At 40.4% G+C, this 26377-nt stretch overlaps 1 protein-coding gene and 1 long non-coding RNA gene across 3 annotated transcripts in view; one reads left to right on the forward strand and one right to left on the reverse strand.

Moving 5' to 3' along the window:
* Positions 1 to 26377, reverse strand: part of fgf14 (fibroblast growth factor 14) — a 168854-nt gene that overhangs the window by 66644 nt on the left and 75833 nt on the right. Inside the window, exon 1 of one of the 2 annotated variants that reach the window (XM_034693855.1) lies at positions 3530 to 5275. The exons of the other annotated variant lie outside the window; for it this stretch is intronic. Coding sequence (XP_034549746.1) covers positions 3530 to 3722 — 193 coding nt within the window. The 5' untranslated portion in view covers positions 3723 to 5275. Of the gene's footprint in view, positions 1 to 3529; positions 5276 to 26377 lie in introns of those variants that run through there. 2 annotated transcript variants of the gene reach the window in all.
* Positions 1 to 26377, forward strand: part of LOC117820173 — a 185378-nt gene that overhangs the window by 60687 nt on the left and 98314 nt on the right. The window lies entirely within an intron of this gene.

Below are 26377 nucleotides of genomic sequence, written 5' to 3' on the forward strand. Positions count from 1 at the left end.
TCAAGGAACTGCAGTTTTTTGCACTTCTGCATTGATTTATTTTTTTACAGAAAAGGTTGCTTCTTGGTTGTGCTCAGAAAATTCCAACATAATGCATTCACAATCCACAATCCATTCATAAGAAAAGTAAGACATCTTTTTTTTAAACGGCAGAAAGCTGAAACAAAAGCAAACTCACTGTTTGGTAGCAGTCTGCCATGAGTGGGTAAGTTTTGTTAACTTTACAGGTATCCTTCTTAAATGTTTCTTGGTTAAGCTCTGATATTTTTCAACAAAAATAGGTTATGCCGTTAATGTTCCTTTAAAAAAAGTAGAAACCCTGAGCAGAACCAGAGCAACCACCTAATGCAACTGGCTGGGTTCTGGGTAAATTTGACTTGTTTAAGCTCAGATAGTTTTACTTTATTTGTTATCTGAAACAGTCTGTGGAATTGTCATTTCCATTCCTCTAAACAGGCAGAAACCCTGTGCAGAACCAGACTAGTCAGGGACAACCATCTGCCATGACTTGCTGGGTTTTTGTACACTTTTCTGATATTGGGTTTCAATTTATATTGGGTGGGGCTTAGCTCTGATACTTATTACACTATTAATTCCATGAATCAATCACAGGAAGAGTCACACAGCAGCTATTTCTCACACCAAGCATTCGCATCATTCACCAAGTATTGAGTTATTACTGTTGATCAAAGAGAGCTTCAGGTGTTGAGTGCTGAATGTGGTTGATGTAAGACGTGGTTTAGAGCAGGTTGCCGATTATCTTTTTATGCCAGTTCTTGTTGAGCATTGTTGAAAAAGATTACATTTGTAATACTATGGCTCCATTTAGTTATACCTTTTAGATGCATGCTAACTGCTGACTTTGATATGGTTAACTAACATAAAATAAAGTGACCAATAACAATTAATACTATTCACATTGTGAGGCTTCTGACTCCATATACTAAAACAGACTTAGGGCTGCAAACAGCTGACTGTGATTTGCACCTTTGCTGTGTAGCTGAGCGACACTATGTCAGCCAGATAGGATCAGCCACGCCCACAGGGACATAAGAAATGGTCCAAACAGTTAAATGACAGGTATGAATGTATATTTATAAACAGATTTCTGTGGATGCATTGGGGGGGGGGACTCACATTGCTGATATCATATATATTCTCACATTCCCAAGCCATATTCCCCAAGGTTTTCAGAAAAGAAAGAATAGAGATTCAGATGATTGACTTATGATCACTGATACATTTTCCCTTCAAACAATCTGCCGCCAAAACACAATCTATGTCAGCTCCAATCAATACAGCCCATAAGAATAGTTAATCTAGTGTCTCGCTCACAAGATCAATACTCAAAGCCAAAGGGAATACCGCTGTAGAGTACATTTCAGACACCTCCTCTCCATCGTCCTGACAGATCTCTGTGGGAATCTGAATTTAGCTTCAATTTATAATCACAGCCGCAACGCTTAGAAAGCTGCTCTGTTCTCTGCGGGCTCAGCTGTCACGGGGGAAGCCCGATGTCTCTTTCTCACCTGGGAAATGGAGACAACTGTGTGTGTGTCTGCCTGTTGTTATCACTAGGATATGATCGGTGGTGCATTTATTCACTCGACAGAAACACAAAACGACAAAAAATAAAAGAGTCCTTCTGGGGGCCTGATATTAAATTAAGCAAACCAAACAAGCCATTAGTCTTCCTAAGCTGTGTGCTCTCGTGATAATGTAGAGAAATAAGGAGAAGAAAAGTGTGTGAGAGGTTGTGTGCAGGGGTGTCGCTTGGTGAAGATTCTCCTAACTCTCAAGTGAGGCAGAAATTAATGAAGTATATTCCCATTAGGCCTCTCATCAAATAACATAAGAGAAAACAGATTGTTTCTGATTAGCGCTTCAAAAAACGAGGACAAACTGAGCAGCTTTCCCCTTAATTTCACTTTGACTTTAGTGGGAGTGTTCCTCCTCTTGCAGGCAGCGGGGTCGTGCTTTGTGAAGCCTCACGACACAGTTCACAGAGCACCAATGTTGGCACTGTTACTGTGGATTATCATCTTTACTCCGAGGCCCCCAAGTTGCTCTAGAAAATGGCCGTTGGAGGTGTGATATTGAGAGGTCATTTCAGGGTTGCCAGAAGTCCATATCTCAGATGTATACATGCTAAAATATCACCACAATCTAAATGACAAAAGCTTAAATCCCTCCACCAGAGGGAAAGCATCATCTCTGCATGTCTGTATTTTGGAGGCAGCTGCACACGACTGATGTTCGAATGAAAAGATAAAAACCCCACAAGCCAATCCCGAGGTAACAGACGAGGACAGACAATAAGACATAAAGACACGGATAATCACACACATATATCCTAACACATGCACACAGAGGCTGCAACAGCAGCCTGGAGGATAGCCGATTATAGCCTGCCATTCAGGAGTCCACATGTGGCCTCTTTGTGACATTATATACTGTGGATTTTGTCGTATTAAATCCCTTTTGATCCATGTAATGACTGGGGATTTGTAAAGGGGACATGTGTACCTATTACCTCTTTTATATCTGAGACAGTCACCTGCAAAAATGGCTTCAAGTGGACAAAAGAAAAGATATAACACTAAATGTTGGTGTTTTTAGCAGGTAAACGCTGTCTACAGTCTTAGTTTGGTGTTAAATTATCCAACATGGCAGTGGAGTTGCAGTATGTGTGATGCAACAGGTTTGATACCTGATGATTCCAAGAGGAACACAGGCTAGAGCCGCTCTATCACTCCCTAACAAGGGGAAACAATCAGACTAATTTCTTTCCTAAATGAATTACCCTAATTCATTTTTGCAAGAAATATTATCCTCTCAGTTGGCACTGTTTCCAGCAGAGTAATAAGGGTTGACAGTGCTCTTTAACAATCCCAGGCTGCCACATTACAGCAAAAAGTGCTCATGACATTTTCATAAGAGGAGCTGAATCTCAGCTGGAGCAATCAGAGGGCCACTGGCACAGGAATTGGAACAAAGAAATTATGCAAGAAAAGATGATGTTTGAAAGGCGTAACCTCCACTCTCCATCGGGAGGAATGACCTTTTTTACATGCATATGAATGAGTTTCATTTCTGCCCTCTTTTGTGATTTGTTTGTGTAGGGAAGCAGCTCAGATTGGGTGTTTGCCTCATAATGATCAGAGGCCCGTGTTCAGAACCAGCCAGGTGACAGCTCGGTAAACATGTCGAAACCATTTGATACAACTTGTCAGGAGCCTGCCAGCTCCCTGGAAATGCATGGAAATCAGAGGCAAGGTTTATTATTTGAAGCAAAATGTGGAAAATGCACAAAATAGAACGCTTACTCCTACTTAATTTAACTTTTTACGCACGGAGGCGCAATTTGGCGCGTCTAATCAGAAATAAATGAGTGTGATTCATTCTATTCCTGCACTTTGACCACATAGTTGGTGATGCAATTATGACTGTTAGAGGCCCTATCAGCGGTATCAAGCAGTAGTTGGGTGTATGCACAAAACAAACACCTTGCACACTAAAGTTCCCACACCTTGTCTCCGTAGTCTCCGCTTCCTGAGGCCGAAGATGCGCACTTTAGAGAAGATGTCGACCAGGTTCCCATTGCAGAGCCCCTTGTTCTTGTTGGGGCTCTTCCTCCGTCGGTTGGTCGAGGGCCGGTCCAAATGCTGCTCCCGCGCCTGTCTCTTCTGCCTGATCAGCCCACTCGCGATAGCAGCAGCCATGGCTCAAAATGTCACAACTGCTCAGGTCCAGTCTGCACACGGAGCACAGACTACACAAACAGCCGCCTCTCGGAGCTCGCAGCCCGGGTCACAGTCCCATGGTGGCGGCTGAGCGGTCCGTACCGTGATGTCAAATGTCAAAAATGTGGATTTTTCAGGAGCTGGGTTTCTTTTTAGTCCAAACACTACATGGTAACTGCGATTTTAAAACAGCTGTCACCATCATCTCTCGGAAAATTCTTGGACATGATGGAAAAGATGAGATCAGTTCATGCGTAATTCCATACATGCAGTCTTGATGAAGGGCTATCAGCCAAACTCACGCGCACGGAGATTTCAGAGGGTATTTCATACCTGCACAGTGATGTTTTTCATTGTCTGTGTCATGTTCAGCGGCATCGCCTCCTTTAAATGTCCAATAACCGGCTGCAGCAGCGTCCTCACAGCACATTCACCCACTCTCTCCTGCTTTCCCCCTCCGCCTTCTCCCCTCCTCTCCTCTCCTCCAGACGAGGGTTTCTCTGTCAGGAGTCGCTGTTTGGGTGAAGCGATGGGGACGCCCGTGCATGTGCGCCGCCAGCAAATCAAGCACACACAGGCGCCTCCTATGAAGATCGGCACTCGAGTGAAGGCAGAGCAGCCCGGGCGAAGCGGACTCCCAAGTTTGCAAGAAGCGAAATACGCGACGGCGAAGGATCAACAGTGTTACGTTTGGAGATGGAGAGAAATACGCACCCAGAGGAGAGTCCGAAATATAGACAGCACCATGAATGAACAAAATCTTGTATTCCAACTACCTCAAAACATATTTTCTTCACTGTATTCCCCAATAAAAACCGAGCTGCTGCGCGCGAAAGGAGCCAAGGAGGGAGAAAAAGAAAGACATCACCAAAACTGATCTGAATCCAGTGGAGGTGACGTCTGCATTGTGTGGCAGGCTGCAAACACATATACAAACTTAGACCCCCCGGCGATCAGGTGGAAACATGTCTACCCCGTGGGTTCTCCCACAGAGCACACGGAGAGCTGGAAGATTGCACATATGTCGATCAGTGCGTAAAGGCGGAAAAAGAAAGTAACGTTGCACAATTCATTTCCCCCACGCTCACAGAGAAAGAGAAAAAAAAAACACGCTTTGGTCAGCTCATACACCTCCGATCAAAAAAAATCTTCCCTATCAACAAGTCGTAACCACTCGTTAGTACACGCCTGAGTGGAGTGGGTGCCCTCCCCCCACTGTCACCTCCTCCCTCTCGACCACCAAGCCCTTGCTTGAAGGGGAATGGGCGCGCGGATTTTCAGATGGAGGGATTGTGTTCTTCGGTATAAGGTTGATGAACACTGGAATTATACAACTGATATAATAAAAAGTTAAAATTAAAAAATAATCGAAAACCCGAACATAAACGACCATAAAGGATGTCTGTGTTTGCACATTTGACCTCAGTCTTTCAGTCAAATCTAAATAATTCATGCAGAACAAAATCCAAGAAACTACAACTACTTTATGTAATTCTCTAAGGAGGAACACAAGTGTGGAACAGAAGCACATTCATATCATTTAACTGCGAGCCGGTGTGATCCATTCGCTCTATGTGGTTTCAGCACCACGGACAGCTCCACTAATTTCAGCACCGAGGCATTTCTCTCACTCCGACATCATAACCTTTACTTGAACGTCCACCAGAGACTGCTGGACGTGAACCACCACCACCACCACCACCACCAGGAGATGTTATTTAATTCTCCACTCCGTCTCTTTCCATCATATTTAAACGTTCAATTGTACGTATACCCCCCTACAAAATAGAAGCCAGGGCAAAAAGAAAAGAAAGTGATCCTTTTTGTCTTGTTTGCTGGTTGAATATCATCTAAGACTCAATCACAGGCGCAGGAATTAAAACTCAAGAGAGCCATCTGCTGTTTGTGGCTGTAATTAAACATTTGGGCTCATAGGGGAGAGGAGCGTTGGATTACATCGCCATGTGTGGAGCGCGTTTATTCTGCGCACGAGAGACACACCTGTTGATACTGAGCTGTAGGGATGTGCAAAATACAGGAGGGGTTGAAGCGGCAGATACACAACTATACAGGGGGGGGGGGGGGGGGTGTCTGCTTTAATAATTCACATCACAAGAACAGCCTTAGATGTCGTATAGATAAAACACAGGACATTGGGATGTTCAGTCTTAGTGTTCAAATCAAAGTAAACACCTGATCATATTCTCATGAAGGGATATTTATTGTCCTGGTGATTCTGTGTTAAAGCGGTGCTTTTTTCCTCCTCATTCGATTCCCCTCTCCTTTTCTCTATTTCTCCCTCCCTCCCTCCCTCCCTCTCTCTCTCTCTCTCTCCATGGATGCACGCCCATGTGTCTCGTGGCGGTGCAGAAGCCTCCCGCTTCGCGCTGCTGGAGGAGACACTGCAGTTAACGCTCCAGCCAGCAGCGGACACTGTCAGCTCAACAATGGGGTCCCTGCACCACCAGAGACGTGCAGAGCTGCACTGCTACTGTCACAGCACAGTACAGCACAGCACAGAGGAGTTTCATTTTCTGCTCACATAGCTAATCTTTAATTGTGATGACAGGAGTTTGAGTCCACTTCCGTTGAAGCTCTGGGCTTGTTTTGCTCGACTGTAAAATTGCAGCCTGAAGTAAAACAAGAGCTTGGGGGGATAAAAACCTGCAGGTTTAGCGATTGTAAGCAGAAGATTGTGTCTGTAAATCACTTTTTAGAGACAGGGAATTCTATACTCTTGCTAATGATGACAATAAATGATAAAAGTGACAGCTGGAGCTTTTGGGTAAAGTTTGGAACAAGACAACATAGAATAAGGTGACTATGATAATTATTTTGGTCATAAAAGACAAGTTATGATATGTCATGTAGTTTTTTAAATCAGTTCAATGCAGTTGTTTTTCAAAGTGCTATTCGAATAATGACTAAATTGCAGTACATGTCACATTCACCCTTTTACTCACACAGACATACACCCATTACAGAGGGTGCTTTACACAGGGTGCTTCTCCCATTCAAACTGCCTGCAGGAACATTTTAGGGTTCAGTGTTCTACCCAACATCCATCGGCATGTGACTGCAAAAGCTAGGATCAAACCTCCAACCTTCCTATTAAGGAAACCACTCTTCCACTGATCACACCATGTATTTCAAACAGCTATGAAGAGGCTACAACTATTTAGGATGCTAAATGATCATAGGGTTGATCTAGTTTCATTCATTGTGAAGTTTAAACATTAGCAGTGTCCTTGTTGGCATTTCTAACAAATGCAGAAAATAGCTTTTCTTCCCTGTAACTTTTCTGTTTGTATTTCATTCTAACTCAACCAATCCTGTAACTCTGCCAAAGCTCATACAGTGTTGCAGTTTGTGGTTATTTTGTCTGTTTTTTTCAATTTGATCGACGTCCCTTTGACTCAGCTTCATGTGTTTAACATCCCTCGCTATTCTCTGCACTGTTTTACCTCTTCTCTTCTTCTTTTCTCTGCTGGTGACGGATCAGCAATAAAACATACTATCTACAGTTTTGTGCTCCCTGAATAAAGAGATTCAAATTGACAGGAAGAGGTGAAATCATAAACAGTAGATGTCCTGTAACTCCTCTCCAGGGATTGGTATGATATGTGTGATGTGTAATCAGGTTGTCCCGATCATCTCCTTTGCTATTCAGATTTAATAACCATTGTCACAGGGGTTTTGACCAATCAGAATCAAGTATTTAACACATCTGGGTGGTTAGAAGGAAAGCTGGATAATTGTAATGAATTATAAAAAGAGGTGACTACATGCAGTAATATGTTTTGCATTGATGTAGTTTAATATTAAGGTAGCAGTATATGTTCTGGCACTCTTGCATAGAGAGAATGAACCCGGGTATGAGATGCATGTTCTGGAAAGATACCGGAGAGGAGAAGCTCTGCACTCTGGTTTTCACTGTTCCACTCACACAGTATGACTTAGAATGCATGGACAGTCAGACAAGCTTCCCACATGTCACACAAATATGCAAAACCCCCACTACCCCTCACACACACACACACAGCTAGAGAAAGAATAATCCATGAGTCTCCAATCCCTGGAATCCTCGTCACATCAAACAGAATACAATGGGAGCTGTCACCAAGCACATCAAAACCCTGTGAAATGATTCATGAAGCAGCAATCAGGGCGAACGTACCTACATTTTTTTTCCTCCTGCATGTGAACGTGTGGGCGTCCATGGCGGTCCCATTCCCAAGCCAAACAAGCCTCTAAGACCCTTTTCCTGTGACTCCTGAGACCCCATTTATACTGCCCCCTTCTAGGACCTAACATTGTTACGGTGAGCTGACAGTCTGCCCCGAGCTCAAAGACTTGAAACACGTTAATTCATCCTTTTTAGTCAGCTAACAGAGAAAGGCATTTAGATTAACATGTTTGGACACTTTGTCGGAGGCTATCTGCAAATTAAAGACGACTAAATGTTGCCTAAGGACATCATTTGACAGAAATTAGCCTGTTGTTGAAAAAACAACGCCTAGAATACTTCTTTTTATCCATGTATTTTGATGCAAACAGTACTGGCGAACATAATATCAAGTGCCATATGGAAAAACATGGAGAAAAAGCAGCATCTGATGCAGACTTGTGAAGCCTCATCAGGGTCGGAACAGTTTAATCGAATCTTCTGCGAGGAAATCACATTACTGTTTGTTAGATATCCCGCTGCAGAGGAAAAAGCAAATGTCACCCAATGGGAGCGGGATAAACAACCCATTTGATTATTGCTGTTACTTTGCTGCAGGGCTGTGTTCTTTTATCACCCGTCCTAAAAGCAAAAACAAACAGGGAGACTCAGCACTTCTCTGACATGGGAGAATAAAAGAGGAGCGTAACTTGCCTGAATCAAATCACAGAGCATTATCAAAGACTGACTTAATTGAATTTGTGATGAGCTGTGATTTTGCAGGGATGGGATTTATGTCATTTTCTTTTTTACGCTTGTCGTGTTCCCCTCTTTGCTGTGTAATCGCTTAGTATCATGAGTCCATCTACAGAGGCAATAACAGCCAGCTTATGGACTGCAGTGCATGTGTGTGTGTGTGTGTCTGTATCTCATTTGTTTTGATGAGTCTAATAGTGGAGCTAATCACAGAGTGGAGATAGACGAGTGCACATAAAGGGCATGTAAGGAGAGATGGGGAATGGAGAGCTTATTGTGAATGGTCTCGTATCGCGAGTGAGTGGTGAGGCCTGGAGGAGGAAGAGAGCGAGTACGTTCAGGGGACTCCATGGACCAAGATTAGCAATTCTAAATACTACAGGTACATGATTAAAAGATGTTGTATGAAAGACAAACAGTATCAACAAACCCTGACTGTTCAATCACAATCACACACAGCAAGCTTTGGCCTGATGTTGTGTCAGCATAGCAAATGATATTAATGTTCGTAAAAGTAGAGAGAAAAAGACAAGAGAAAGAAGAGAGAAAGAGATGAAAAAGAAGATGATGAAGAAGAACAACAACAAAGACAAAAGCAAGAAGGCAAAGAAGAGCAAAATGAAGGAGAATTGTAACAAGATGAGAGAACAACAAGATGCTGAAGAATAACAAGAAGTAGATGAAAAAAAATAAGAACAAGAACAAAATTAAGATAAAGAAGAAAACAAAACAAGAACAGGATTAGTAAAGAAGAAAAACCTAAAACAAGATGAAGAACAAGAACAACAAAATTAGATGAAGAACTAGATAAAAAACAACGAGATGATAGAGAACAAGAACATAATTAAGAAGAACAACAAGATAGAGATGTAACACAAGAACAAGATGAAGAACTGGAACAACAAGAACTACACGAAGAGATCAAGAACATGATTAAGAAGAAGAAGAACAAGAAGAAGGTGTAAAACAAGAACAAGATGAAGAACTTGAACAACATAAACAAGATGATAGAGATCAAGATCAAGAAGAAGAAGGAGGAGGAGGAGGAGGAGGAGGAGGAGGAGAAGGAGGAGGAGGAGGAGGAGGAGGAGGAGGAGGAGGAGGAGGAGAGAAGAAGAAGAAGAAGAAGAAGAAGAAGAAGAAGAAGAAGAAGAAGAAGAAGAAGAAGAAGAAGAAGAAGAAGAAGAAGAAGAAGAAGAAGAAGAAGAAGAAGAAGAAGAAGAAGAAGAAGAAGAAGAAGAAGAAGAAGAAGAAGAAGAAGAAGAAGAAGAAGAAGAAGAAGAAGAAGAAGATATAAATTATTGACAAGATAAAGAACAAGAACAACAAATACAACAAGATGAAGAACATAAAGACCAAACATAGGGAACAAGAACATGATTTAAGAAGAAGAAAAACATCAACAACAAGATGAAGAACAAGAATAAGAACATCATGAAGTTGATGTATAACAAGATGAAGAAGTGGAACAAGAACAAGATAAAGAAGAACTAGATCAAGAACAGGAGAAAGACAATGAGAAAGAATTAGAGAAAGAAAAACAAGAACAATATGAAGAAAAGAGGATGAGAACCAGATATAGCAGTGACAGAAGAACAAGAAGAAAAATCCTTAGTACATTCAGCATTGTAAAACAAGATGATTTAAACGGTAAACTGTCTTCAGCAATGAGAAAAGGCTCCTCAATGTTTGAGTGTTGAATGAAAATTCCTGCCCAAAGTTTCTGTTTCAAGATTTCTGCTATGGAGGTGAAAAAGAAACTGAAGATGAACAATCATCTGATGCTGATCTGAGAACCTCAAAAGCACTGAAGAGCTTTATCCTTCCATTAGCAGTGAATTTAATGATTCCACTATCATTATGAAAACTAGTGTAAGAGGCATCATCACTATCTCAAAGGCTAAATGTGCCGAACCATGACACGGCTACACAGGCGAGTGAAGCAGCAGTTAATTATGACCTTATGAGCGATTCACTTTAGACTTCTGAATATAATTATCTCTATACTGAGTGAGAGTTCTGTAATGATCATAGATACAGGTTATGTAACATGAGATGAAGCATGTAGCTCTTTTTCAGGCCTCATCTTTGAGGGTTTCCTGAGGTTATATCTTGAAACAGCCTGATGACATGCAGGTGAGTTAATGAATGAGTAGAAACTGAGAAAAAATCCCTAAGTGTATCATGATGAAGTGTTTGTTATCACCGACATGGCTTCTCCTTCCTCACTCTCGATGAATGATCGATTTGGAAAGGTTAGACAAAAAGTCCCGAGAGATTGGGATCCAAACAAGCCGAGGAGCTGATACGTTAAGTGTCTGCTCACGGACCTTTAAAAAAGCTGCTCCATCATCTCACGCAGAGGGTCATAAAACCATTTGAATGTACATCACATAATCCCCAGCGGGTGCACTAAATATGCCACCAGAGAATATGTATGACCACATTACAATATGTCTCTCTGTTGTGAGTGTGATGGAGTGTTGCCCCTCCCCGTGGGACGAAGATTGGAGCAGGCCTGAGGTGTGGAGCTTCCTACTGAGACATTAATGAAACACAGTGTGAGCTTGTGTCACAAATAGCTTACTCTCAGATACAAAAAAAAAGAAAAATGAACGCCTCAGTTGCTGAATTAAAACAAAATTAGGTGCTATGTATGTTTTTATGAGTGATAAACTCATCAGAGGGGAAGAAATAACAGGACATGATGTCACATTGTGGGACTCAGGATGAGATCTTGTTAAAATTGTGAGTTTCTGATTCCATAAGGTGAAAGAAGTAACCTAATTAAGTCTCCCTGGCCTTCAGGAAGAGGGTCACTTGGAAAGGAGACAGAAAAGATCAACATGGCTGGAGGCTTTTTTGTCATCCAATCAGAAACGGAAGAAAAAAAAAAACCTGATTACAGAGGAAGATGTAAGAAGCACAATTAAGTACAAGTGCAGCCCTCCGGCCAGTCACCAGCAGTGTTTGGTCTACTACAGGAAAATAACCCAGATAACAACAACACGGTTTTATGATGCCTCATTTGTGATGAAGAAGAAATAGAGTTTCAAAGCAGCTTGAGGATGCGGGTATATGTTTTGTTGATTTTGGCGCCCCCTTGTGGTCAGACTTGGAGCACCTGTTGCTCTTGATCTAGTAAGCAATTGCATCAAATAACTGAAAAACATGCATTTGGTGTTTATTTTAAAATGAAGCGGTGTTTTTTTCAAGCCATGTGTGTTACAAGAAGGTCAGCAGCAGCAGGGGCGGATCCACAAAGATGGCTACAAGTGGCATGACCCCTTTGAAATCTAATTGGCCACCCTAATGTCACACAACAATAATAATAATAATAATAACTTTATAGATATATAGCACCTTCAAAAACAAATGTTTATAAAGTGCTTTGACAAACAGCATGATTCAAATAACAAATTAAACATTTTGACAGACAGGGAGGAGGAATTTTATTTATCCTTTTTCAAGGATAAATAAATGAAATAAATAAATAATTACAAATAAATTAAAAATGGATCAGTATTACTATTGATATTGTTTGTTTCTGTATTATTATTATTTTTGTTTTATTTGATTTTCATTATTTATTTTGTTAGGTGCACTCTCTGTTATACACTTTGCATACATGTATTTATTTGCTTGTCTCTGTTTGTTGTACTGCAGTCATTTAATGTTAAAATGAATAAAATTTGTTTTAAAAAAAATAAATGGATCAGTAAATAAAAGCATTAAAAGGACAATAAAAGAGGTTATAGGAATAAGAAGACGACATCACATCAGGTAAATTAGAAAAAGTGAGAAGGATAAATTAGGAACATTAAAATGATTAAAAATTAAAACAATAAATAATTAAATAAAATAATTAAATACAATTTAAAACAATTCATTAGTTGGATAAAATCTAAAAATAATAATAAATTAGAAAGAAAGCAGTTAGAAGGATGAAGTCACATAAAAGCAAGTCTGTAAAAATGGGTTTTAAGTAGAGAGGCTGCATCATCAGAGGTTGAGTTAGAAAAGGTTGCTGGCTGCTTTCTCTGCATTTCATTGCAGCACATTTCCTTTATTTGGTACTTAAAGGTGTGACTTTGGACGAACATCTTTTAAGTTGTTAAGAAAATAAATAGGGTAAAATGTAAACATGGGTTTTGCAGTCTGCATGCAGTTCATTAAGGGTAACCAGCCATGACTTTCCTGACGCAGGGTTTATTACTGAGCTTTGTTTTGCACTGCTGGTCTGGTGCACTGCTGCTCCATTGCACTTCACTTAATTTTACACATAATAAATACTCTAAGTTTTATTATGAACTATAATTGGTCTTGTTTGCTGTAACAGGTCTCATGAAACTAAAGTATTAAACTCAGGCTGTTATTTTACAGAGATAAAAATCACCTGATGATCACTTTTAGGACTCAGAAGAGAAAGAACACACAATAACGAGTGATAAAAATGAAGAGGAGTATCACACAGGCATAGATAGAAAGCCAGATGTAGAGAAGCAACGCTGTGACAACCCACTGAGGAATCATCACACACATCCCTTCTTCTCCCTCTCTTTCTATCTGTCTCTCACACACACTCCGACACACGCACACTGCCTCATCCTTTGATCCTATTTTTAAGTCTGAAGCAGTGATGGAATTTGCCGTGTCAGCAGCTCTGCAGAGTGAGCTTCCTTGGAGAAGCCCTCGGCATTGTGGGAGAATATCAATTAGTCCGAGCCCCTCTGGAAAGGCCCGCATCTGAGCTGAAGGCTGACAACGAGAGCGTGTGTGTAGCCGCGTGTGTGTTTGCTGGCTTTAGTGTTTATGTCTCTGTCAGCAAGTGTGTGTTTGTGTTGATGGATGTGTGTGTTGGTCGGCCGAGACAATGTGTGTACCCACTTGGAAATGCATAGAGTGTATAGGTGAGCACATTAATATTAATCATCCAGTGATGCAGGTGAAGGATCGGGTGTGTTTGGGTGCTGGGGGGTTTAATAGAATGGTAATGAGGGTGACGTCGGGTCAGATCGGGTCTTAGTTTGTGAATTCAGAGATGTGATATGAGCAAAATCAGGTCAGTGAATGAAGCCGTGGATGTGGGAAATGTCACTGTGGATGTGGTTAAATTTAAATTCCATCCTTTCATTTTCACACGGGCTCAAACGACGAGAAACAACAAGTTATTTAAAGGGCCAGCGCACCTGTTTCCTAATGCTAAGCTAACTAGCTGCTGCGCTCAGTGCTTGTGTAGTCTTCTGACCACTCAGAGATCTTTACTCTGCATTTCAACTTTTCACACAGTGATGGCAGAGAGTGAGAACCATCACTCATCAGGAAACTAAGTTCATCTCATTCACACACACGAGCCAGGGATTGAACCACTTAAAACCCGCTCTAACTCTGTGCCACATCCGCCTTATAAACTTGAAAGTTGTATCGAAATTCAATCACATTCTTTTCAAAGAAATCAAGAATCATTTACATTCTTTAAATGTTGATTTTGTTGCATCATCTAAAATGAAGACAAATAAACAAATACATAAAATTGATCTGCAGGTGGTGCAGTGGTTTTTGATGTTCCCACACAAGGTTACTGGTTAGAATCCCTAGCCGGACAAGTGTGTGTTCTCCCTTGTGACATTGGTGACTCCAAATTACCCGTGTGTGCATGCATGGTTCTTCGTCTCTACATATTAGCCCTGTGTGTAAACTGGCAACCTGTCGAGGGTGCTGCCTCTCGCCCATTGGCAGCTGGGACAGGCTCTAGAACCCCTTGCGACCCCGAATGAGATAAGTGGTGTAGATAATGGATGGCTTGATAAACAAAAGAAAGGTATCTCAAGCAAGGTCTTGGTCTCCCCAAGTCTGTATCAGGGAAGTTTCACTGTACGAGTCTGCTGTGGGTGTAAACAGAGTGCAGAGGTCGGGTCTTTAATGATGCAGGATCAGGGCCTGGTGGTATAATCCTTGGGATTAATGCACAGGTAATGAGGGTGGTGTGAGGTCAAGTCAAGCTCCAACTGCTAATTTTACAATAATTACAACAACACAAAAATGCAACGATGCACTTTAGAGGTTTGAAGTTTTCACTTGGTTGTTTGAGAGTAAAAAAAAATCTATTCATTGACTCATTACATGCAAACTAAAATGCTTCAAGCTTTTTTTTGTACCTTAGATTTTGATCATTATGTCATACAGCTAAAAAAAAAAAACAACCATCGTAGATTTCATATGTTTTTAACAGAGTTTTGTGAATTTTTCACAGATAAAAAGGCAATTATAGTTTATCATCACTCTGCATATATAGCACATTAAGGAAAAATAAAACCAACAAACCAAAAAAATAAAATAACAATAAGAACTAAATCCAGCCATCTATACATCCCATACACAGATTTCACACAGAACCCCCAGCTGACCGCCTGCCCTGCTTCATTTTGATATCACTGTGGTCTATCCTCCATGTTATCTTGTATTTCATTATAGGGAATATTAAAGCTGTGTGTGATACATCAGTTCAGCTTCATCTCAGAGTATCACTCAGTGATACATCAGTCAGAGCTCAGTTCCATTATTGAAAGTTGAAACACAGACGCACTCACACAAGACAAAGGACTCAGACTCCAGACGTGTGGCCATTGTATGAAGTTTTGTCCTCTAACAGAAGCTGAGTCAATTCCCCAGGTAAATGAACTTGAACACAATGCATTTTCTTATCCAGTTAATCAAAACACATGTTCTTGCCAATCAAAGTCATTTGTTTGAGGGTTTTAATTATATCTGGGTTAAGGTAACCTTCCTCGAGGGAAGGCTGAGAATGAAAAGACCAGAATTCACCTGAAAATGTTTGAATATTTCATTCTGAGTAACCTCACTAATTTCAGGTTATTGCTGAAAAATTAACTTCTTCATTATATTTTAAATGTTCAACATGCATTAGTGTGCAAAACAGACCTGTGTTATATATCGTGTGAAGATGTGGAATCATTTCATCTCGTATATTTCCAACAACGTTCAGCAGAAAGAAAGCCACACTTCTACAATGTGCTTCTTTTGGAAGCCTGTCCGGAGAAACGCTCAGAGTGAAGCGGCTAAGATAAATCAAAGTCCATGAAAGGTTTTTCTATGTATTAACAAATTACTCAAAATAATTCAGTACCAGAAACCATGGCGTCAACAAAAAATATTGCAGGTACTGAGCAGGTAGATTAAAGGTAAACCACGCCCATGAACCCAAAACTGGAAATGAAGTCAACCATAAAAGGAAACAATCATGATTAACAAATAAGACAAGAAAATCAACATTATTGCTCCAACACAGAGGGATCTGATATTTCTCATCTTCATGATGACATGTCTGTTTTAATGTTTGCACACATGGAGTTTTCATACATGTATCTGGAGCCTGCATGTATGCACATATAGACTCATTAATTATTAAATCAAACTATTTCTTCTTGTATGGACAGATTTTTTGCAGCATGTCAGCATTTTATGGTGCGTATGGGCATGAAGGGTATACAGTTTTTTTCTCCTCCATTTCTCCCCCTCCTTTTTTCCTCTTTTTTTATAGGATATGAAAAAATGCAGTATTAATACTTAATCATCTCTTCCTTTTCTTGCTCAGTGTTTTTCCTCTATCTCTCCTTTATGTAACTGATGCAGTTTTATGTCATTAAGAAGAAGGGGGGGAGGGTTTGATGAGCTAACATGAAGTAAGCTGTAGTGGGAGTAAACACAGAAAAATGTGACCCAACAAAATGTTAATAAAACTTTGATGTATGAGCTGAACAGATTTTTATATGTGATGGTGTTTGTAAAGTATAAAGACAACAACTCCCATGATCCTATGCTACTTCAAGACTGCATCACACTACCTTTCATGTTTCCATTTGGAGGCTCGTAGCAACAAAAATGGCAAACTGTGTCTTTAAAGCTACAAAGGCCTGAAAGCTACTAGGTCTTAATTTGGTAAGTGATATAAAGCTCATTAATATTCTGTCTGCTTAACAATCCAGAGAGAGGGTTTATCTGATTTAATGTTTGAATAATGCATGTTCAATCCGCTGTACCAGAACAAAAACAGATGATATAACCTCGCTTTACATATGAGTGATAAACTTTATGACAACACGACATGTCCTGTTGTTAGAGAAACCATAACCATAAAAAAATAACGCACCCCATAAAGCATTATGTCTGATACGTGTGTTTCATATCACTCCTGTTTTAATGTTTCCTTCCTGGAGGTCTATTTTACGCTGTGCACCATAGATCTCCAATGAGACAGTGTGTGAGCGGGACCTCAGCCACCTCTGATTGAGAACAGCAATCGAGTTTCCCCAAGAGACGATGAGAGACTAATGATGTCTGTAACGGCCAAAGTTATGACGCTAATCGTCATTAGCCGGGGTCGCACTTTGGCTGCTGTGACCCTCTTGGTTGGAGAGGCTGAAGTGAGAATAAATAGATGAAATCCTCCTACTGTAGAAATAACCTGTGTGCGCGCATGTGTGTGTGTGTGTGTGTGTGTGTGTGTGTGTGTGTGTGTGTGTGTGTGTGTGTGGCAGTGAGCTAATGGAGGTGACAGGGGGACAGGGAGTACAGTGATTAGTCTGAAGTGACGGGGTTAATACTCCAGCCCGACAGCAGTCATTACAGCAGACACTCAGACGGCCATTAACTCTGTCACAGATCAAATGTTAGCAAAGCTACGAATACATCAAGTTCTCCAGGTATTGAATCTCAGCAGCACACTCAGTCTGATGAGAGGGGAACCACAGGGGTGTTACTGTTAGTCCGTCATCACTGATGAATGAAAACAACAAGAGAGAGATGAAGTCCAACTCCATCATAATAGAAAACAATCACTTACTTGAAAGCACTTGTGCCAGATTTTTTACTAGCTTGCCCTTTAAATCTCCATTAGAAGAAGTTAACCTTTTAATAAAACAGTTCTGATAAATACTTGATTCGTGGGGCGCCGTTGGCCTAGCGCACGCCACATATACAGAGGCTATAGAGGTCGCAGGCTCGATTCCAGCCTCGACCATTTACTGCATATCCTCCCCCACTCTCTGCTCCCCCACTCTCTGCTCCCCACATGCTCTGTCTCTCTTCAGCTGTCCATTAAAAGCAAAAATGCCCCAAAATATAACTTAAAAAATAAAAAATAAACTTGATTCTGATTGGTTAAAACCAAACACTCGTGATTAATTCTCAACAGCAAATGCAGCACCAGGGAAAACATTATCACATTGTGTCAAATCAATCCACAGAAAGAACATTTCACCTCTGCAATTTAAATACCTTAAGAGGGAAACAAGACCCCTCTTCTTCTTGTCAGAGTCTTGCTAACCTGTCGGGATTCTAATTTGGATAACTACCTGCTCACAATATCCCACTTAAAGGTACAGTGTGTAATATTTAGCAGCATTAAAAGATCAGACTTAGTTAAAATGGAATCCATCCATCCATTATCTTGACTGCTTATCCCGTTAGGGGTCACGGGGGGTGGAGCCTATCCCAGCTGACTTAGGGCGGAAGGCAGGGTACACCCTGGACAGGTCGCCAACCTATCACAGGGCTTAAAATGGAATATCATATTTAAAAGTATGTTGAAATTACTGTTTAATCACTAGAATATAAAAACTGTTTCGTTCTTGTAAACTTGAAAAGGGCCTTTTAGATCTAGGTTGGAGCGGGTCCCCTTGCATGGAGGCCCCCATCTTGCACCGCAATGTTTCTACAGTAGCACAGAACGGACAAACTAGTAGCATGTGTGTTTCTGTATTTAGAGAGAGAGGCTGTGAGAAAGGCATCGGTTGGAAGACAAAGTAGAAGAGTGGTTGTTGTTGGGAGCAAAATCATTTGTACTGAAAGATGCATCACAGGAGCTTTTTTCCCTTAAAGGCCACCATCGCTTCACCGATGGGAGGAGTGAGTAAGGGAGCGTTTCAGTCTAGAATCTGACCTCCTAGATATCACTAAATATTCTGATTTCTACACACCCTATCTTTAACTTTTCTCTATCTCTTTTTAGTGTATTAACAGCTGGATTTGTGTTTGAAAAGAAAGTGGTATCTCACTTATTATAAATCTTTTCCTCTTCCATAACAGCAGGATAGCACGCTTTGCTGGAATCCATGCTGTCATCTAGATTAATGTAACCTCAAAGTTATTATCTATACACCCACAACAGAGAGCCAGAACTCTTGATTTATGAGTTGTCAACTAATCAGATCATCATCCTCTGACTCAGCCTCTTTTTTTTCTGCTTCTATTACGACTACGGGACTATAAATTCAGATTCTTTGAAGAAAACAAGACATTTGAGGATGTCATTTTGGCCCTCAGGAAACATGTTTCACCATTTTCTGACATCTTATAGAACAATCAAGTGATTTACTGCTCCATAAAGCCATCGTTACTTTTAGACTTGTCAAGAGAAACAATGTATTTTGAATCCTCAAAACCCAAATAAGTCATAATTTACTTTTTCATGTGCCGAGATGAACCCACAGCTGTAAAACTAGGAAGGAGAAATACTGCTCAAAATGTACAACAACATCTGTCAGAGAAGTTAGCCTTGAAGTCTGCTCATTGTAAACACAAAGGATACTAAGAAGTTGCACTGAAGTGCCAAGATACAATATTTAATGCTATTGCAGTTAGAGGTGAGTATTGGCAAGAACCTCATGATACGATAGTATCACGATATATCATGATATTGTGATATATTGCAATATTCTACACAGTTAACTAAGAAAAAAATAGAGATGGTGTTTATATAAATCACACAATGTTACTCAAAATTGAAAGGACAAATTGAGTCAAAACTATTTGATTGAAAACAACTTTTAAACTTTACTGTTTTTGAAATACTGAAGTCATATTTTAGTTCCAACTCGGCTAAAATAGGAATTTTCATTTTTACAGAAAATCTATATTAAGAGTTGGAATATCGATATCATATCTGAGGTCAAAGTATCGCGATATATTGCTGTATTGATATTTTTTCACACCTCTACTGCAGTAGGGGTGATGCAGAATATTTGTAGCTTGCAGATTAGATGCTTACTGGAATTCAAAAGTAAAAATGAGAGAAGAGGCTCTTTTGTATCTCAAAAGCGAAGACAGAAGTTGCAGAGAGAGAGGCCATGAGTTTGTGGAGGAAACTTAAATGTTCAAGTAAAACTGAGCTTCAATGTGACGTTTGCATGGTGGGAAAACAGCTGATCGATAAACACGTGCAGGAAGAAAGCCCAATCATGCAACAGATGTAGACATAAAGTTACAAATGCCTTGCTCACAGAGAGGCACTTTGTGGTGCTGTATTTATCCTGCATAGTAATTTGTGCATTCAACTTTCTATATTTACTCCAGGTGTGTTAAGTGAAGTCACATAAGGAGAAAAAACGTACTGGTACTTTAAGATCAGTAGTTTTGTTGTTAAATTTGAGCAGTAGAGGTATTTTTCAGTGAGTAAGAGCACGCTAGTTTAACATCAACTCTTTGGATTTGAGTGACATTATGCCACGGCAACACTGAAGCAGCAAGAAAACCCAAAACATTGTGACTCAGTATGACAATCAGTTTGATGTGACTGTGCTGCTTCTTGCAGAAATAATAAACCTGCACACAACAGAGCGACTTACTTGTTGTGCCACTTATGTCAGTGTTACTCTCAGCTAGACCCGAAATTAGCACCTCCGCTCATACTGCTGTAGAGTTTGTACACCTCAAGGAAAGCTTATGTATTTAATGTCAATAGATATACCAAAGCTGCTTCAACAGTCAGACAAAAGAAGTGTACTTGATGCACATTATCAAGCTCAAGGTCTGCTGCAGCCTGTCAGACAGAATGTGTGGACACCCAGCTCCACATCTGCACCTCTGGAGGCCTTAAAAATATCACACACTGTCTCACAATGAGGATGAAAATGCAGACAGAGCCTGGGTGGTTTTTTAACCCTCCAGTCATGCTGCTCAACAAATTGCTTTACTTTTTTTCCGCCACTAGAGGGCAGCGCAGAGCTCAGCAGGACACTGCCTCCTCAAGAACAACACTGTAATCCTGCAGCAAAGTGATCATACAGAGAATAAAGTCTGCAGCTTTGCTTTAAAACATATTTTTTACCCCTTTAACAAATGATATAAGTATTGAGACGGATTCTAGACGGACAGGAAATGAAAAAATGTCCATGAATTTGAACTCCAATTTGAAGTAGGGCAAAACAAAGTGACAGAATGGTCCAGTTAGAGCAGCTTTCATGGGACAGTGGAAGTTTGTCATGATAGTGCTTTGTCCAAACTGTTACCACCACATTTAGGTGTTTTTTAAATCTGCTATTGCATTTATAAATCAAACTATAAGCTTCAACAAGATGCAAAAAGTTATTTTTAAGACCATACAGAGGCTCTAAAGTGGTCACAAAACAAAGACACTGTGTTTGCATGGGTCTAATAGTGACGTCCAGTGGTGGAGCAGATCAGCATTGTAGGTATCAATCAATCAGCCAATGAGAGTTCTGACCCTGCTAGAGAGACGGAGGCTGTATCATAGAGATAAGCCATAATGTGATTGTTTCTGAGCGCTGAGAGAGTCAAATTAATACGCCTCTTATTGCTGACTGATACTGTATACAAGTCTAACACTGTCTAATTACTGTAAATATATTTGTATGTTTGAGTATCAGTGAGATGGATGAGAGTGAAATCAAATAAAGAAAAAGTTAAAGATGAAAGTTAAAAAAAAAAAAGGAAAGAGTGGTTTGTTTTCATTTCCATATGTTATGTCACAGCAGCACATAAGGCTGTGTGATGTATGGATCAGAGCCTCAGGACACACAGTTTCCAATAGTGGTCAGTGGTGCAGTGCTGTAGGATGCACACACACACACACACACACACACACACACACACACACACACACACTGAGCTGGTCACTATAAATGTGAACAGGGATGCACAGAATCATTGGCGTGGGTTCTTTGTAATATGTATAAAACAGGCATTTGTAGTTTCAAATCTCTCTTAACAAATGACTGAGGCAGAGATACAAAAAGTTGTGAGTTTAAAGAGGATGTTTTCTCACTTTCCTTCTTCCTCTTTTGGCTGTGTGCCACGGGTTATAGAGGTCCAAGTTGTGCAGGTGAAACAACAAAGAAGAAAAGATAAAAGCAGGTGATGCAGAAAAAACAAAATGGGAAGACTCAGCAGAACAAGGACAAAATAAAAGCCTCAATATCACGCATTCTGTTTATGCCCAAAGGCTCTAATTAACATATATGCAAATCAGGATAATGAAATAATAATCACAGATATGTAGGCTTTATTAAAACCGAGGGTTGAGTACCTGTGAGCTGTTTCTTTTAAACTCTGTGTCGACTGAAAAGAAATAAAATAGAGTGAAGGAAAAGATTTGAAAAACCTTCTGTCAAATCGAGTGTTTCATTTGCATGTCTGCTGTTCAGCTCTAATGAGAAATGACACATTTGTAATTACTGTGGACTATAATTAGCTTGTGTGTAAGTGAGATGCCAGGACTCAAGTCTTTATGGAGGGAGGGGTGTCTTTAACCATTTCAAATCTAAATAGAAAGTCACTTTAATTTCATGTGAGAAGAAGAAAAAAAAAGAAGCTGTAAGGTTGTGAGTTTCTCTCCGTGTGAATCAGGCTGTTGGGGCGGGACTTGATTTGAGAGCTCAGGAATTGGCAGGACAAAGCCTGCGATGTGGACGTGGATGTTGGCCTGAGCTCACTCACCTCCTCCATCACGCCTACCTACAGAGGAGGAGGAGGAGGAGGAGGAGGAGGAAGACGATGAGGAGGAGGAGGGACAGGTTTTTTTATCCTGGGCCTCAGGATGTACAAGATAAGGCTTCTAGCAGAAGAGAGCTGTGCAGATGATGATGAAGATGTTGATGATGATGATGTTGATGTATATAACTTAGCACTGTCCTCACTTCTATACTGTCGCTTAGCAGAAAGAGGGAATACTCCAAAGATAAAGTTCAGGGTATCAAACTACCTAAAGTCTTTAAGAGTTGAATTCAAGCTACTCACGAGAGATTCACTTTTTAAAAGTTATCTATTATCAAAACAGGAAAATAACAACTTGTCCTTAAGCATATATAAAACAGATTCTAGGTTTAAAGCAGCCACGTTCATTTACTCAAGGACTTTAGAAGTACTTGAACTATGGGTATTTCAACTTCTTAACCTCTTTAAACCTTCTGTCAATATTCTAAAGAAAAATATACAACGTGATATGATGCAACACGCAACAATACTATACAAACGATAAGACACATCAGAACCATAGACTGTATAAAATATGTACGTAGTATCCGTGACGTCACCCATCTGTTTCTGAAGGGCTGTTTTGAAGCCAATCGTCGGCGGGAGCCATATTGCTGCTGTCGAGTGATTGTGGCGTAAAGAGGCGGAGTTTGAGCCTCCTAGCCAACAGCTACAGTGTTCCCACCTGTCAATCAAGTCAGCTGTGCCTCTCATTGGAAGACTCGTAATCTCAATATCTTAGAAATTGCAGTGGTAGAAAAAAATTCACCCCCCGTACAGAAATGAGCTATCCAGACTACACTCGTCTTTTGTACCAGGCTGTAAACATCCAGTCAAGTCAAGCTTTATTTCAAAAGCACATTTAAAACAACCTCAGTTGACCAAAGTGCTGAACAGATATTAAAATACAATATAATCATACACAATATAACAATAAATAAAAACAATAAAAGAATAGTAAGAGCTCAATTTAGGAAATAAAAGAGTAAAAAAGTTTAGAAAAAAAGCCAAGGATTCTTGCTTAGCTGGGACTGAACGCCAAGGAGAAAAGATAGGTTTTTAGGAGTGTTTTAAAGTACTCAACAGACTGTGCAGCTCTAACCTGGAAAGGTAGGCTGTTCCACAGCTTTGGGGCCGCCACTGAGAAGTCTCTGTCCCCACGAGTAGAGAGTCTGGACCGAGGTACTGCCAGGAGCAGCTGGTTTATTTCTGTTTCTGTTTATTTCATGTTTATTTCTGCTGTAAAGATCGTCTTTTTTGAATTGGTGTGTATGTGGTTTCCGGTACTTCCAGAGCCAGCCTCAAGCGGATCCTCGATGAACTGCAGTTTTTAGCACTTCTGCATTGGACTCATATTTTTAGACCGGAGGTTGCCGCTTGATCAGGACACGATATTATATAATATGACATGCAATATGACAAGACATGTCACAATAAGATACGGCACGACACGATGGTATAGTCATGATACGACACCTTACGTTACGGCACGACATGATGCTATACTCAGGGTACAACAGGACAACATATGACACAACATGATACTATACACTGTTAGGGCTGTCAACGAATATTCTAAATTTGAATATATATTTGAATATTTAAAAAAAATGGAGATTTGATTGTGAAAATTAATATTTCACTGTGGAAAAAAAACACATCGGCGGCTGCTTTGCGAGTGGGCGCAATGCATGACGGGTCAGGGACAGGTCACAGGAGTCGCACATGCAGGGCATGAAGCAGATGGCAGAGAGAAATCTGTCCGTCTCAGGATTCTCAGTGCACTCTGAACACGTCTTTTCCTCCGCTGGGAACATAGTGAATAAAAAGAGATCTGGCCTCTTCACATGTGAACTGTCTCGTGTTTTTAGCAAATAACCTGTCAGGCCTAAGACCCTGCATTGAGAAGAATGTAAGTGGACTACTATTTCGTTTTTAACTTTAACTTCAATTAATGTGAACAATATTTGCTTCAATCACTGAATGAAGCCTGCCTATATTAGGGACAAGAGTCGGGACCTTTAAAGCTGGGGTTGGTAATCAGATTTAGATACACTTTTTGTCATACTGGTTAAAATGATCTTTATGTCCTGATGGCAATCAATACATGATGTGTTCCTAAAAAAGAGTGAAAAACAAACTGCTATCTACAGCCGGAGTAAACCTGGGAAAACACTAACCAATCACCGTTTTTTGGCTCCCCAAATTTTAAACCAATCAAATCCCGTCCAGCCGTTCTGCCCTCCTCCTGCGCGTACATTTCCCCAGCGTGCACTCCTCCGAGTCCCCGTCTCCTGCCTCTACTTCCCCTGACTCTATTTACTGCCCCTCTCGCTCGTCCTCGGGCCTGTCCCCTCTGACCTGATGAGGTGCTTTTGGAGGAGCTCCGAGGGAGGAGGGGAGGGGTTAGACGGAGTCATGAGGAAAAGCTACATTCAAATTCATGCTGGTTTTCCGAGACTACCAACCCCAGCTTTAATTGCTCGCACAAGTCTTCTCAGCACTCACTCAGCGCATTGCGCACAGAGAGGGGAGGGGGCAAGCGAGCGAGCGACAGGTCTACGGTCTTCAAAGTGTGATTTACTTGTTTTGTAATGTGTAGGTATGTTTTAGGCATGTTAAATCTGAAATAAAAATACATATACAAGTAGTTATTTCTCCTTGTATCAGTTTGTCCACCTGTTATTGACATAATGCGCAAATATAGATATTCAAATGGTTCGAACCTTTGGGGTTTTTTTAGAGCGAATATTCAAACGTCATTTTGGAGCAATTTTGACAGCCCTATACACTATATGCAATATTCTAAAGAAAAATATACAACGTGATAGGATACGACACGCCATGATACTATACACACGATACAACATGACAAGACATGTCATCTTACAACACGATGGGATACGACACAACACAACATGATACTACACAAGACACAATATGACAAGACATGTCATCTTACAACACAACATGATACTACACAAGACACGATATGACAAGACATGTCATGTCCCGAAAGATATGATAGGAAATGGCACTGCATGACACAACATGAAACATTATGATACAACATGATATTATACACAAAACGACACGGTGCGAAAGGAAACAATACGGCATGACACGATACTATTCAATACCAAACAGTACAGTACAGAATTATATAATACACTGAGATTAAAAAGAATACTGCACAATATGATACAATACAATGAGGTATGATACAGTATTGTGTGATACAATATAACTTGGTATGATACTGTATTAGATGTTATGGTAATATACAATACATCAGTGGCTCCCAATTTTTCTCAGTGCCCTCTCAGGAAAATATTTCCAAGCCTCCTCCCCATATAAACGTCTACACAGATATACGTCCATATACACTGAAGACAATAAGACATGTCCTCTGATAACAAATTCCCCCATTTTTAGTTAAGTATTCAGAATTTTCATTATCTAAAAAAGAATTATAACCTCAGTGTGTAACATTGAACTATAAAACAAACAAACCACTTCTACAAAGACTGTAAATAAATGTGACACTGTAACTTCTAAATTTTCAATGTGTGGGCGGCCCACTGTTGGTGGAGGTGAGACTGAGCGAGAGGTATGAGTGGATATAACTTTTTGTCTTTGGTGTAGTAGTTGTGATGTTTGTGTAGAGTCAGTGTCAGCCTCACATACATGTGTACCTGACAGTACTTTTGGAAACTGTCCGTGTTTTCTTTGCGCTGAACAGCTGTGTAACCAGTACCTTGCCTGGACCCGCCTATCAGAACGTCAGGCCCTCCTTTGGGGTTGCATCCCCCAGTATGAGAACACTTTACAACACAATAGATATGATTGTTCATTAGGGTATGTTACAATATGATATGAAACAATAAGATAGACAGACAAAAGATAGAGTTTGTAGAATCTC

This window comes from Notolabrus celidotus, chromosome 10 (genome assembly GCF_009762535.1).
Source record: "Notolabrus celidotus isolate fNotCel1 chromosome 10, fNotCel1.pri, whole genome shotgun sequence".
Lineage (NCBI taxonomy): Eukaryota > Metazoa > Chordata > Actinopteri > Labriformes > Labridae > Notolabrus > Notolabrus celidotus.